General features: G+C 47.6%; 1 protein-coding gene across 6 annotated transcripts in view; it reads left to right on the top strand.

Annotated features, from left to right (window-relative positions):
• Window positions 1–14,399, top strand: part of IL15RA (interleukin 15 receptor subunit alpha) — a 185,253-nt gene that overhangs the window by 102,659 nt on the left and 68,195 nt on the right. For all 6 annotated transcript variants that reach the window (XR_010179351.1, XR_010179350.1, XM_063926795.1 and 3 more), the window contains exons 4-5: window positions 10,636–10,845; window positions 11,377–11,574. Coding sequence is in view for 4 of the 6 variants with exons in the window: in XM_063926795.1 (XP_063782865.1) it covers window positions 10,636–10,845; window positions 11,377–11,574 (408 nt within the window). In the remaining 2 variants the exon portion in view is untranslated. The remainder of the gene's footprint in view (window positions 1–10,635; window positions 10,846–11,376; window positions 11,575–14,399) is intronic.

The following is a 14,399-nucleotide window of genomic DNA, read 5'->3' as shown; positions in this document are numbered from 1 at the left end:
TTTTCTATTATTACATGGTGTATACAGTTCTTCTTACTAACAGCCAGCAGAGTGCGTGGGAAAAATCCCTTTTGTACCTTACTAAGGCCGGCAATTGCGTCGGCCTGGGTGTGTCGTGCTGTAGCAGCATGGACGGATACTTTATCTGAGGAACTGGATACCTTAGACAAGGATACTATATTAATGACCCTGGGGCATATAAAAGACGCTGTCCTATATATGAGAGATGCTCAAAGAGACATTAGCCTACTGGGCTCTAGAATAAATGCAATGTCGATTTCTGCCAGAAGGGTCCTGTGGACTCGGCAATGGACAGGCGATGCCGACTCAAAAAGGCACATGGAGGTTTTACCTTACAAGGGTGAGGAATTGTTTGGGGAGGGTCTCTCGGACCTGGTCTCCACAGCTACTGCTGGAAAGTCAAATTTTTTTGCCATATGTTCCCTCACAACCCAAGAAAGCACCGTATTACCAAATGCAGTCCTTTCGTTCACAAAAAGGCAAGAAAGTACGAGGTGCGTCCTTTCTTGCCAGAGGCAAGGGTAGAGGAAAGAAGCTTCACAACACAGCTAGTTCCCAGGAACAGAAGTCCTCCCCGGCTTCTACTAAATCCACCGCATGACGCTGGGGCTCCACAGGCGGAGCTAAGCCCGGTGGGGGCACGTCTCCGAAATTTCAGCCACAAGTGGGTTCACTCCCAGGTGGATCCCTGGGTAATAGAGATTGTGTCTCAGGGATACAAGCTGGAATTCGAGAAGATGCCCCCTCACAGATACCTCAAATCGGCCCTGCCAGTTTCCCCCTTAGAGAGGGAAATTGTGTTAGCTGCAATTCACAAATTGTATCTTCAGCAGGTGGTGGTCAAGGTTCCCCTCCTTCAACAAGGAAAGGGTTATTATTCGACCATGTTTGTGGTTCCGAAACAGGACGGTTCGGTCAGACCCATATTGAATTTAAAATCCCTGAACATATACCTGAAAAGGTTCAAGTTCAAGATGGAATCGCTCAGAGCGGTCATCGCAAGCCTGGAAGGGGGGGATTTTATGGTGTCTCTGGACATAAAGGATGCATACCTTCATGTCCCCATTTATCCACCTCATCAGGCGTACCTCAGATTTGTGGTACAGGATTGTCATTACCAATTCCAGACGTTGCTGTTTGGTCTCTCCACGGCACCAAGAATTTTTACCAAGGTAATGGCGGAAATGATGGTGCTCCTGCGAAAGCAAGGGGTCACAATAATCCCATACTTGGACGATCTCCTCATAAAGGCGAGGTCCGGAGAGCAGTTGCTGATCAGCGTAGCATGCTCTCGGGAAGTGTTACAACAGCACGGCTGGATTCTAAATATTCCAAAGTCGCAGTTGATTCCTACGACTCGTCTGCCCTTCCTGGGCATGATTCTGGACACAGACCAGAAGAGGGTTTATCTCCCAATGGAGAAGGCTCAGGAGCTCATGACACTGGTTAGAGACCTATTAAAACCAAAACAGGTGTCGGTGCATCACTGCACGCGAGTCCTGGGAAAGATGGTGGCATCATACGAGGCCATTCCCTTCGGCAGGTTCCATGCGAGGACCTTTCAATGGGATCTGTTGGACAAGTGGTCCGGATCACATCTACAGATGCATCGGCTGATCACCCTATCCCCCAGGGCCAGGGTGTCTCTCCTGTGGTGGCTGCAGAGTGCTCACCTTCTCGAGGGCCGCAGATCCGGCATTCGGGACTGGGTCCTGGTGACCACGGATGCAAGCCTCCGAGGGTGGGGGGCAGTCACACAGGGAAGAAATTTCCAAGGTCTGTGGTCAAGTCAGGAGACTTGCCTTCACATCAATATCCTGGAACTAAGGGCCATATACAACGCCCTGAGTCAAGCGGAGACCCTGCTTCGCGACCAATCGGTGCTGATTCAGTCAGACAACATCACCGTAGTGGCTCATGTAAACCGCCAAGGCGGCACAAGGAGCAGGGTGGCGATGGCGGAAGCCACCAAAATTCTTCGCTGGACGGAGAATCACGTAAGAGCACTGTCAGCAGTGTTCATTCCGGGAGTGGACAACTGGGAAGCAGACTTCCTCAGCAGGCACGACCTCCACCCGGGGGAGTGGGGACTTCATCAAGAAGTCTTCACTCAGATTGCAAGTCAGTGGGAACTGTCACAGGTGGACATGATGGCATCCCGCCTCAACAAAAAGCTACAGAGGTATTGCGCCAGGTCAAGAGACCCTCAGGCGATAGCTGTAGACGCACTAGTGACACCGTGGGTGTTCCAGTCGGTTTATGTATTACCTCCTCTTCCTCTCATACCCAAGGTGCTGAGAATCATAAGAAAAAGAGGAGTGAGAACAATACTCATTGTTCCGGATTGGCCAAGAAGGACTTGGTATCCCGATCTGCAAGAAATGCTCACAGAGGACCCATGGCCCCTGCCTCTAAGACTGGACTTGTTGCAACAGGGGCCCTGTCTGTTCCAAGACTTACCGCGGCTGCGTTTGACGGCATGGCGGTTGAACGCCGGATCCTAGCAGAAAAGGGCATTCCGGATGAGGTTATTCCTACGCTGATAAAGGCTAGGAAGGACGTGACGGCTAAACATTATCACCGTATATGGCGAAAATATGTTGCTTGGTGTGAGGCCAGGAATGCCCCTACGGAGGAATTCCAGCTGGGCCGTTTCCTTCACTTCCTACAGTCGGGAGTGACTTTGGGCCTGAAATTGGGTTCCATTAAGGTCCAGATTTCGTCCCTATCCATTTTCTTTCAAAAAGAACTGGCTTCTCTTCCTGAAGTTCAGACGTTTGTAAAGGGAGTGCTGCATATTCAGCCCCCTTTTGTGCCTCCTGTGGCACCTTGGGATCTTAACGTGGTGTTGAGTTTCCTGAAGTCACACTGGTTTGAGCCACTCAAAACCGTGGAGTTAAAATTTCTCACGTGGAAGGTGGTCATGCTATTAGCCTTGGCTACAGCTAGGCGTGTGTCAGAATTAGCGGCTTTGTCACATAAAAGCCCCTATCTGGTTTTCCATATGGACAGGGCAGAATTGCGGACCCGTCCACAATTTCTGCCAAAAGTGGTGTCATCTTTTCATATGAACCAACCTATTGTGGTGCCTGTGGCTACTCGTGACTTGGAGGATTCCGAATTACTAGATGTGGTCAGGGCTTTGAAGGTTTATGTAGCCAGAACGGCTAGAGTCAGGAAAACTGAGTCGCTGTTTATCCTGTATGCATCCAACAAGCTGGGTGCTCCTGCTTCAAAGCAAACTATTGCTCGCTGGAACTGTAACACGATTCAGCAGGCTCATTCTGCGGCTGGATTGCCGTTTCCAAAATCAGTAAAAGCCCACTCCACAAGGAAGGTGGGCTCTTCTTGGGCGGCTGCCCGAGGGGTCTCTGCATTACAGCTTTGCCGAGCAGCTACTTGGTCAGGTTCGAACACTTTTGCAAAGTTTTACAAGTTTGATACCCTGGTTGAGGAGGACCTTGTGTTTGCTCATTCAGTGCTGCAGAGTCATCCGCACTCTCCCGCCCGTTTGGGAGCTTTGGTATAATCCCCATGGTCCTTACGGAGTCCCCAGCATCCACTAGGACGTTAGAGAAAATAAGATTTTACTTACCGGTTAATCTGTTTCTCGTAGTCCGTAGTGGATGCTGGGCGCCCGTCCCAAGTGCGGACTTCTTCTGCAATACTTGTATATAGTTATTGCTTAAATAAGGGTTATGTTGTGGTTGCATCAGGGTTGATCTGATGCTCCGTTGTTGTTCATACTGTTAACTGGGTAAGTTTATCACAAGTTATACGGTGTGATTGGTGTGACTGGTATGAGTCTTGCCCTGGATTCCAAAATCCTTTCCTTGTACTGTCAGCTCTTCCGGGCACAGTTTCTCTAACTGAGGTCTGGAGGAGGGACCAGTATCCAAATTCTTTCTTAAAGTGCCCTGTCTCCTGCGGAGCCCGTCTATACCCCATGGTCCTTATGGAGTCCCCAGCATCCACTACGGACTACGAGAAATAGATTTACCGGTAAGTAAAATCTTATTTCTCTAACGTCCTAGTGGATGCTGGGGACTCCGAAAGGACCATGGGGAATAGCGGCTCCGCAGGAGACTGGGCACAAAAGTAAAAGCTTTAGGACTACCTGGTGTGCACTGGCTCCTCCCCCCATGACCCTCCTCCAAGCCTCAGTTAGATTTTTGTGCCCGAACGAGAAGGGTGCAGTCTAGGTGGCTCTCCTGAGCTGCTTAGAAAAAAGTTTAGTTTTAGGTTTTTTATTTTCAGTGAGACCTGCTGGCAACAGGCTCACTGCATCGAGGGACTAAGGGGAGAAGAAGCGAACTCACCTGCGTGCAGAGTGGATTGGGCTTCTTAGGCTACTGGACATTAGCTCCAGAGGGACGATCACAGGCCCAGCCATGGATGGGTCCCAGAGCCGCGCCGCCGTCCCCCTTACAGAGCCAGAAGAGCAGAAGAGGTCCGGAAAAATCGGCGGCAGAAGACGTCCTGACTTCAATAAGGTAGCGCACAGCACCGCAGCTGTGCGCCATTGCTCTCAGCACACTTCACACTCCGGTCACTGAGGGTGCAGGGCGCTGGGGGGGGGCGCCCTGAGACGCAATAAAAACACCTTTTTTGGCAAAAAAATACATCACATATAGCTCCTGGGCTATATGGATGCATTTAACCCCTGCCAATTTTTCCATAAAAAAGCGGGAGAAAGGCCGCCGAGAAGGGGGCGGAGCCTATCTCCTCAGCACACTGGCGCCATTTTTTCCTCACAGCTCCGTTGGAGGAAGGCTCCCTGACTCTCCCCTGCAGTCCTGAACTACAGAAACAGGGTAAAACAAGAGAGGGGGGGCACTAATTGGCAGATCAATATATACAGCAGCTATATCAGGGAAAAACACTTATATAAGGTTATCCCTATATAGCGCTCTGGTGTGTGCTGGCAAACTCTCCCTCTGTCTCCCCAAAGGGCTAGTGGGGTCCTGTCCTCTGTCAGAGCATTCCCTGTGTGTGTGCTGTGTGTCGGTACGTTGTGTCGACATGTATGAGGAGGAAAATGGTGTGGAGGCGGAGCAATTGCCTGTGTTAGTGATGTCACCCCCTAGGGAGTCGACACCTGACTGGATGGTCTTATGGAAAGAATTACGTGATAGTGTCAGCACTTTACAAAAGACTGTTGACGACATGAGACAGCCGACAAATCAGTTAATACCTGTACAGGCGTCTCAAACACCGTCAGGGGCTCTAAAACGCCCGTTACCTCAGGTCGATACAGACACTGACACGGACACTGACTCCAGTGTCGACGGTGAGGAAACAAACGTATTTTCCAGTAGGGCCACACGTTACATGATCACGGCAATGAAGGAGGTTTTGAACATTTCTGATACTACAAGTACCACAAAAAAGGGTATTATGTGGGGTGTGAAAAAACTACCCGTAGTTTTTCCTGAATCAGATGAATTAAATGAGGTGTGTGATGAAGCGTGGGTTTCCCCCGATAAAAAACTGCTAATTTCTAAAAAATTATTGGCATTATACCCTTTCCCGCCAGAGGTTAGGGCGCGTTGGGAAACACCCCCTAGGGTAGATAAGGCGCTCACACGCTTATCAAAACAAGTGGCGTTACCGTCTCCTGATACGGCCGCCCTCAAGGAACCAGCTGATAGGAAGCTGGAAAATATCCTAAAAAGTATATACACACATATTGGTATTATACTGCGACCAGCAATCGCCTCAGCCTGGATGTGCAGTGCTGGGGTGGCTTGGTCGGATTCCCTGACTGAAAATATTGATACCCTGGACAGGGACAATATATTATTGACTATAGAGCATTTAAAGGATGCATTTCTATATATGCGAGATGCACAGAGGGATATTTGCACTCTGGCATCAAGAGTAAGTGCGCTGTCCATTTCTGCCAGAAGAGGGTTATGGACGCGACAGTGGTCAGGTGATGCGGATTCCAAACGGCATATGGAAGTATTGCCGTATAAAGGGGAGGAGTTATTTGGGGTCGGTCTATCGGACCTGGTGGCCACGGCAACGGCTGGGAAATCCACCTTTTTACCCCAGGTCAACTCTCAGCAGAAAAAGATACCGTCTTTTCAGGCTCAGTCCTTTCGTCCCCATAAGGGCAAGCGGGCAAAAGGCCACTCATATCTGCCCCGGGGCAGAGGAAGGGGAAAAAGACTGCAGCAGACAGCCTCTTCCCACGAACAGAAGCCCTCCCCCGCTTCTGCCAAGTCCTCAGCATGACGCTGGGGCCTTACAAGCGGACTCAGGCACGGTGGGGGCCCGTCTCAAGAATTTCAGCGCGCAGTGGGCTCACTCGCAAGTGGACTCCTGGATCCTGCAGGTAGTATCTCAGGGGTACAAATTGGAATTCGAGACGTCTCCCCCTCGCCGGTTCCTGAAGTCTGCTTTACCAACGTCTCCCCCCGACAGGGAGGCGGTATTGGAAGCCATTCACAAGCTGTATTCCCAGCAGGTGATAATCAAGGTACCCCTCCTACAACAGGGAAAGGGGTATTATTCCACGCTGTTTGTGGTACCGAAGCCGGACGGCTCGGTGAGACCCATTTTAAATCTGAAATCCTTGAACACTTACATAAAAAGGTTCAAGTTCAAGATGGAGTCACTCAGAGCAGTGATAGCGAACCTGGAAGAAGGGGACTATATGGTGTCTCTGGACATCAAGGATGCTTACCTCCATGTCCCAATTTGCCCTTCTCACCAAGGGTACCTCAGGTTTGTGGTACAGAACTGTCACTATCAGTTTCAGACGCTGCCGTTTGGATTGTCCACGGCACCCCGGGTCTTTACCAAGGTAATGGCCGAAATGATGATTCTTCTTCGAAGAAAAGGCATCTTAATTATCCCTTACTTGGACGATCTCCTGATAAGGGCAAGGTCCAGAGAACAGTTAGAGGTCGGAGTAGCACTATCTCAAGTAGTACTACGACAGCACGGGTGGATTCTAAATATTCCAAAATCGCAGCTGATTCCGACGACACGTCTGCTGTTCCTAGGGATGATTCTGGACACAGTCCAGAAAAAGGTGTTTCTCCCGGAGGAGAAAGCCAGGGAGTTATCCGACCTAGTCAGGAACCTCCTAAGACCAGGCCAAGTGTCAGTGCATCAATGCACAAGGGTCCTGGGAAAGATGGTGGCTTCTTACGAAGCGATTCCATTCGGCAGATTCCACGCAAGAACTTTTCAGTGGGATCTGCTGGACAAATGGTCCGGATCGCATCTTCAAATGCATCAGCGGATAACCCTGTCTCCAAGGACAAGGGTGTCTCTCCTGTGGTGGTTACAGAGTGCTCATCTCCTAGAGGGCCGCAGATTCGGCATTCAGGATTGGGTCCTGGTGACCACGGATGCCAGCCTGAGAGGCTGGGGAGCAGTCACACAGGGAAAAAATTTCCAGGGCTTGTGGTCAAGCATGGAAACGTCACTTCACATAAATATCCTGGAACTAAGGGCCATTTACAATGCCCTAAGTCAGGCAAGGCCTCTGCTTCAGGGTCAGCCGGTGTTGATCCAGTCGGACAACATCACGGCAGTCGCCCACGTAAACAGACAGGGCGGCACAAGAAGCAGGAGGGCAATGACGGAAGTTGCAAGGATTCTTCGCTGGGCGGAAAATCATGTGATAGCACTGTCAGCAGTGTTCATTCCGGGAGTGGACAACTGGGAAGCAGACTTCCTCAGCAGACACGATCTTCACCCGGGGGAGTGGGGACTTCACCCAGAAGTCTTCCACATGATTGTGAACCGTTGGGAAAAACCAAAGGTGGACATGATGGCGTCCCGCCTCAACAAAAAACTGGACAGATATTGCGCCAGGTCAAGGGACCCTCAGGCAATAGCTGTGGACGCTCTGGTAACACCGTGGGTGTACCAGTCAGTATATGTGTTCCCTCCTCTGCCTCTCATACCCAAGGTACTGAGAATCATAAGAAGGAGAGGTGTAAAGACTATACTCGTGGCTCCGGATTGGCCAAGAAGGACTTGGTACCCGGAAATTCAAGAGATGCTCACGGAAGACCCGTGGCCTCTACCTCTAAGAAAGGACCTGCTCCAGCAGGGACCATGTCTGTTCCAAGACTTACCGCGGCTGCGTTTGACGGCATGGCGGTTGAACGCCGGATCCTGAAGGAAAAAGGCATTCCGGATGAAGTTATCCCTACCCTGATCAAAGCCAGGAAGGATGTAACTGTGCAACATTATCACCGTATTTGGCGTAAATAATATGTTGCGTGGTGTGAGGCCAGGAAGGCCCCTACAGAGGAATTTCAACTGGGTCGATTCCTGCATTTCCTGCAAACAGGACTGTCTATGGGCCTCAAATTAGGGTCCATTAAGGTTCAAATTTTGGCCCTGTCAATATTCTTCCAAAAAGAACTAGCTTCAGTTCCTGAAGTTCAGACGTTTGTCAAGGGGGTACTGCATATACAGCCTCCTTTTGTGTCTCCAGTGGCACCTTGGGATCTCAATGTAGTTTTGGGATTCCTAAAATCACATTGGTTTGAACCACTCACCACTGTGGACTTAAAATATCTCACATGGAAAGTGGTAATGCTGTTAGCCCTGGCTTCAGCCAGGCGTGTATCAGAATTGGCGGTTTTATCCTATAAAAGCCCTTACCTAATTTTTCATACGGACAGGGCAGAATTGAGGACTCGTCCTCAATTTCTCCCTAAGGTGGTTTCAGCATTTCACTTAAACCAGCCTATTGTGGTGCCTGCGGCTACTAGGGACTTGGAGGATTCCAAGTTGCTGGACGTAGTCAGGGCCCTGAAAATATATGTTTCCAGGACGGCTGGAGTCAGAAAATCTGACTCGCTGTTTATCCTGTATGCACCCAACAAGCTGGGTGCCCCTGCTTCTAAGCAGACGATTGCTCGTTGGATTTGTAGTACAATTCAGCTTGCACATTCTGTGGCAGGCCTGCCACAGCCAAAATCTGTAAAAGCCCATTCCACACGGAAAGTGGGCTCATCTTGGGCGGCTGCCCGAGGGGTCTCGGCTTTACAACTTTGCCGAGCAGCTACTTGGTCAGGGGCAAATACGTTTGCAAAATTCTACAAATTTGATACCCTGGCTGAGGAGGACCTGGAGTTCTCTCATTCGGTGCTGCAGAGTCATCCGCACTCTCCCGCCCGTTTGGGAGCTTTGGTATAATCCCCATGGTCCTTTCGGAGTCCCCAGCATCCACTAGGACGTTAGAGAAAATAAGAATTTACTTACCGATAATTCTATTTCTCATAGTCCGTAGTGGATGCTGGGCGCCCATCCCAAGTGCGGATTGTCTGCAATACTTGTACATAGTTATTGTTACAAAAATCGGGTTATTATTGTTGTGAGCCATCTTTTCAGAGTATATAGTTATTGCCTAACTAAAGGGTTATTGTTGAGCCATCTGTTGAGAGGCTCAGTTGTTATCATGCTGTTAACTGGGTTCAAATCACAAGTTGTACGGTGTGATTGGTGTGGCTGGTATGAGTCTTACCCGGGATTCAAAATCCTTCCTTATTGTGTACGCTCGTCCGGGCACAGTATCCTAACTGAGGCTTGGAGGAGGGTCATGGGGGGAGGAGCCAGTGCACACCAGGTAGTCCTAAAGCTTTTACTTTTGTGCCCAGTCTCCTGCGGAGCCGCTTTTCCCCATGGTCCTTTCGGAGTCCCCAGCATCCACTACGGACTATGAGAAATAGAATTATCGGTAAGTAAATTCTTATTTTTTTTTGCAGAAGAACTACAAGTCCCAGCAAGCCTCCCCCGCAAGCTGGTACTTGGAGAACCACAAGTGTCAGCATGCAGGGGGAAACGGGCCCGCTGGTACCTGTAGTTCTTCTGCAAAAAAAAATACCCAAATAAAAACAGGACACGCACACCTTGAAAGTAAACTTTATTACATACATGCCGACACACACATACTTGCCTATGTTCATACGCCGACTGTGTCCACGTCTCCATCTGTCGACGTCTCGGAATCCGGGGTACCTGAAAATAACATTATACTCACCTAAATCCAGTGTCCTGTTATTATTTGTAATCCACGTACTTGGCAAAAAAACAAACCGCATACCCGGACCACGGACTGAAAGGGGTCCCATGTTTACACATGGGACCCCTTTCCCCAAATGCTGAGACCCCCTGTGACTCCTGTCACAGAGGGTCCCTTCAGGCAATCAGGGAGCGCCACGTCGTGGCACTCTCCTGATTGCCTATGCGCGTCTGAGCTGGCAGACAGCGCATCGCAGAGCCCCTGCATTATATTCAATGGTGGGAACTTTGCGGTCAGCGATGAGGTTAACCATTTTTGCGCCGTCGGAAAAGTCGAATCCAGGACGCACTTATCCGTCAATTGGTCTGTTTTTCGACAGCGGGACTGTCGAATACGTTTTTTATTGAATATGTCGAATTCCGGCACCCGCTGTCCGGAATTCGACGGTCAAATTGTGTCGAATTAAAAAACGGGCGAAAAAAAGCCGCAATTCGCCCGGAATTGCATATTCCCCTATATGTTGTATTGGTCAATTTTAGCTTCTGATTTTTGTATGTCTGCACATATATCATGTTACTTTATATGATAGAATCATAACAGAGATGCACTTTCTCTAGGGTCAAAGTCAAGCCATGTCTCCACTTTTCCATCTACCCATGTGGAGACAATCACAACAAGGTTAACAACACCATCAGTGAAAACTCGTGAGACACCGACATCGAAAACAAAAGTAACACAATTAGTGCATGATCCTGGACTTACTCCCGTAAGATATCTAACCACTATTTATGATCACACTACACCGGGACAAACATCAGCCATTCCAGGTTAGTTTATACCAATGTAGCAGTACAGCAGATTGGTGACAGCAGATAGGGCCATGGTGCCTTCCTAAGAATTTTAGCCACAGTTAGGTATCCAACGCTGGAAAGATCAGGCGGCATTCCACGGACTTATAAACTGCAATTAGTGTTTTATTATAATTGCAGAAGTTTCAAGACTGGGAAAGGTCTTTTCATCAGGGTGCATAAAAATAAATGTCCAGTTTTGCTTCAGTTATATTACAAAGTGTTTCTGATAGTGTCCACATGTGTAGAATGCTGCTGGGTGACATGGTGTTAGTGTGTATGTACTGTGTATATATAATATGTAAAACTTTACTATCAAGCACCTTTACATGAGCAGCATACAGCATAATCCCTAAAACATGTACATACATGTATTAGGCATTTATATACCATTGAGATATAGAGAAAAAAAACTGTGTGTTAGCATAAATAATCACACTTACAGAACCCTATTCATTTTTTATATATATATATATATATATATATATATAAAATTTATTTTGAATCTAGGGTCAAGTTCAAGCCATGCTTCCACTTCATCTACACAAATAGAGGAATTCACAGCTAATTTATCAACATCAGCTGAGCAGAGCCATGAGACCTTTACATCAAATTCAAAATCAACACCGGTAACGAAAGCTCCTGGACAGACTCCTGCCTTAGAACAAACCACTACGGATGAAACACAAGGATGGAGAAACTCGACAGGTTAGTTAAATTACACTATTACCACAATAAAAGAAAAAACATAGCTTTTCTTATTGAACAAGCATTTACAGCATGGTGGTGTGACTGTCTTAGTTTCACTACCAATGGAAAGTACTGTAGAAACAGATCCTTTTAATTACCAGCCCAGATTCCAAACTTCATAGAGTAATTGAAGTTGTGCCAGTCAATAAAACTGAGGGTTTCCTAGTCTGATTATCTTTCATGGTCAGATTGGCCAACTAATCACATAAATGGGAAATGATTTGAAATATTGTCCACATTTTTGATTGATTGGCAGATGAGAGTCTTAAAGACTGTAGGTTACTGGCTAGGGGGGGTAAAATATTAAATTTTCAGGATCCTTTTTGCGTTCTTTGATTTTGGTTGTGACAATCCCTGTCGGTGCAAAACCTCGTAGGATTAATATCAGGAAAGCACAATATGTTGTTTTGGTTTTTTTTTTTATGATAAATGTTTGAGTGAGATGAGGAATTAGTGTTATACAAAGTCTGTGTATGTGTTTATTCTAACTTTGTTTTTAGGTATGATGAACTGTTGGCAACCAAGAAAATGTTCTCTACATAGTACTGGCAACCTGTTGCTCTTCAGCTGTTGTGGAACTTCAAATTCCAGCATTCTGAGACTTGAAGTTCACAATTGCTAGAGCTGGAGAGCTGCAACAGTCACGGCCAGCTGAGAGGGGAGGAGCAATGCTGTTGCAATTTCCCCTAAAGGTGGGTAAATACCTGAAGATGTATCTGCCGATCAATTGATCAGCAGATATATCTATGGACGAATCGAGCGGTGTGTTGAGGACCGTCGGGGACTGATGTCATGAACTAGGCGGGCATGTACACACGCCCGCCCAGTTCAGCTGTCAATCACCGCCGGCCGCCGCAGCCTGTGCGCCCGTACAGACACAGCGACGCGCCAATATATCAGTAGATATATTGGCCGTCGGCTGTGCAGCGGGGCCGACGCGATACGTCTGTGAACTACGGAGTTCACAGACGTATCGGCCGTACACACTGGCCGACGGACCCGCGATATATGGGCCGTTCAAGAGAACGGCCTATATATCGGCCAGTTTGTATGGGCCTTAAGACAAGCATCAGAGGATTATTGCCCTCCATGAAAATGTAGCCTGATCACTACAGTAAAGCAGGCTCTAGTGACACTGACATGTATCCTCTAATGGGCAAATGCTGCAGAGCATAGTCTATTCACGTAAGGAGCTGCAAGGAAGAGCATAAAAGTATAAAACACTATTTAAAAAAGGTTCAACAAATTGGACCACAATCTACATTTCAGTGAGACCCCAAGAGGGGGAGGATCATGGTGATAATGATGGTGTACATGGCATGGTTATAAACACATTACACATTGTGGATTAGTTGTTTGCTTTCGCTTTTTAAAATATATGTTCAGGAAAATTCATGGGCATATGCTTTTGTTTTGTTTTTTGTTTTTCTCTTAAGTGGATGCTGGGGACTCCGTAAGGACCATGGGGATTAGCGGCTCCGCAGGAGACTGGGCACAACTAAAGAAAGCTTTAGGACTACCTGGTGTGCACTGGCTCCTCCCACTAAGACCCTCCTCCAGACCTCAGTTAGATTCTTGTGCCCGGCTGAGCTGGATGCACACTAGGGGCTCTCCTGAGCTCCTAGAAAGAAAGTATATTTAGGTTTTTTATTTTACAGTGAGATCTGCTGGCAACAGACTCACTGCAGCGAGGGACTAAGGGGAGAAGAAGCGAACCTACCTAACAGGTGGTAGTTTGGGCTTCTTAGGCTACTGGACACCATTAGCTCCAGAGGGATCGACCGCAGGACCCGACCTTGGTGTTCGTTCCCGGAGCCGCGCCGCCGTCCCCCTTACAGAGCCAGAAGCATGAAGAGTCCGGAAAATCGGCGGCAGAAGACTTCGGTCTTCACCAAGGTAGCGCACAGCACTGCAGCTGTGCGCCATTGCTCCTCATGTACACCTCACACTCCGGTCACTGATGGGTGCAGGGCGCTGGGGGGGGGCGCCCTGAGGGCAATATATGACACCTTGGCTGGCAAATCTACATCATATATAGTCCTAGAGGCTATATAGATGTAAAATTACAAAATACACAAGAAAAAATAAAACAAGTGAGCGCTAGTAAAATTGGCTATGAGACAACTATACTTTACATTGACTGCAGCTTCTCAATTTGAGGTGCTGAACCTCAAAAAATCATGGACAATGGTAAAAAACAAAGAAGCGCTGTCATTGAAAGTATTATACAATTTATTAAAAATATATATATATGATAATCACAAAAATAAAACCTGGTATCCTGTAATTTGATAACACAGCATATATAGTATAGCAAGCATCAATACTTATTAGTAGCAGCAAATGATGGACATATTAACAAAATCCCCTAAAACGATATAACCACCTGTGCTTCAGATGGTAATATAGCACTTGTAATTAAAAAAAGGGCTCCTTGCTGGGAGCTCCACATGTGGGTTAATTAGACGTATAGGCTCATAAGATGATTTTATGGATTTAAAAGTCCATCCGTGGTGTGAATATAAACAGTTCACCTTTGTTTTGTCCACTTTATAATATCTGCTCCCAATACTTATTCCGTATTTTAAAAAAGGCTTTTTACGGGTGATTTTAATTAGCACAATTCCGTGCACAGCACAATGACATTTAAGCATGGAACGCTATTTTGACAGTCTCGTATTGTGCTTACCCCAGCCTCTGCTGATTGCAATTATTCGGTATTTCCTTTGAAAATGTTGGGCGCCGGCTGCCCACGCCGCTTGACTGCGGCACCGAAGGGATGA

The sequence above is a fragment of the Pseudophryne corroboree genome, chromosome 6, assembly GCF_028390025.1.
Source record: "Pseudophryne corroboree isolate aPseCor3 chromosome 6, aPseCor3.hap2, whole genome shotgun sequence".
In the NCBI taxonomy this organism is placed as follows: domain Eukaryota; kingdom Metazoa; phylum Chordata; class Amphibia; order Anura; family Myobatrachidae; genus Pseudophryne; species Pseudophryne corroboree.
This window is presented reverse-complemented; position numbering and strand designations above follow the sequence as displayed.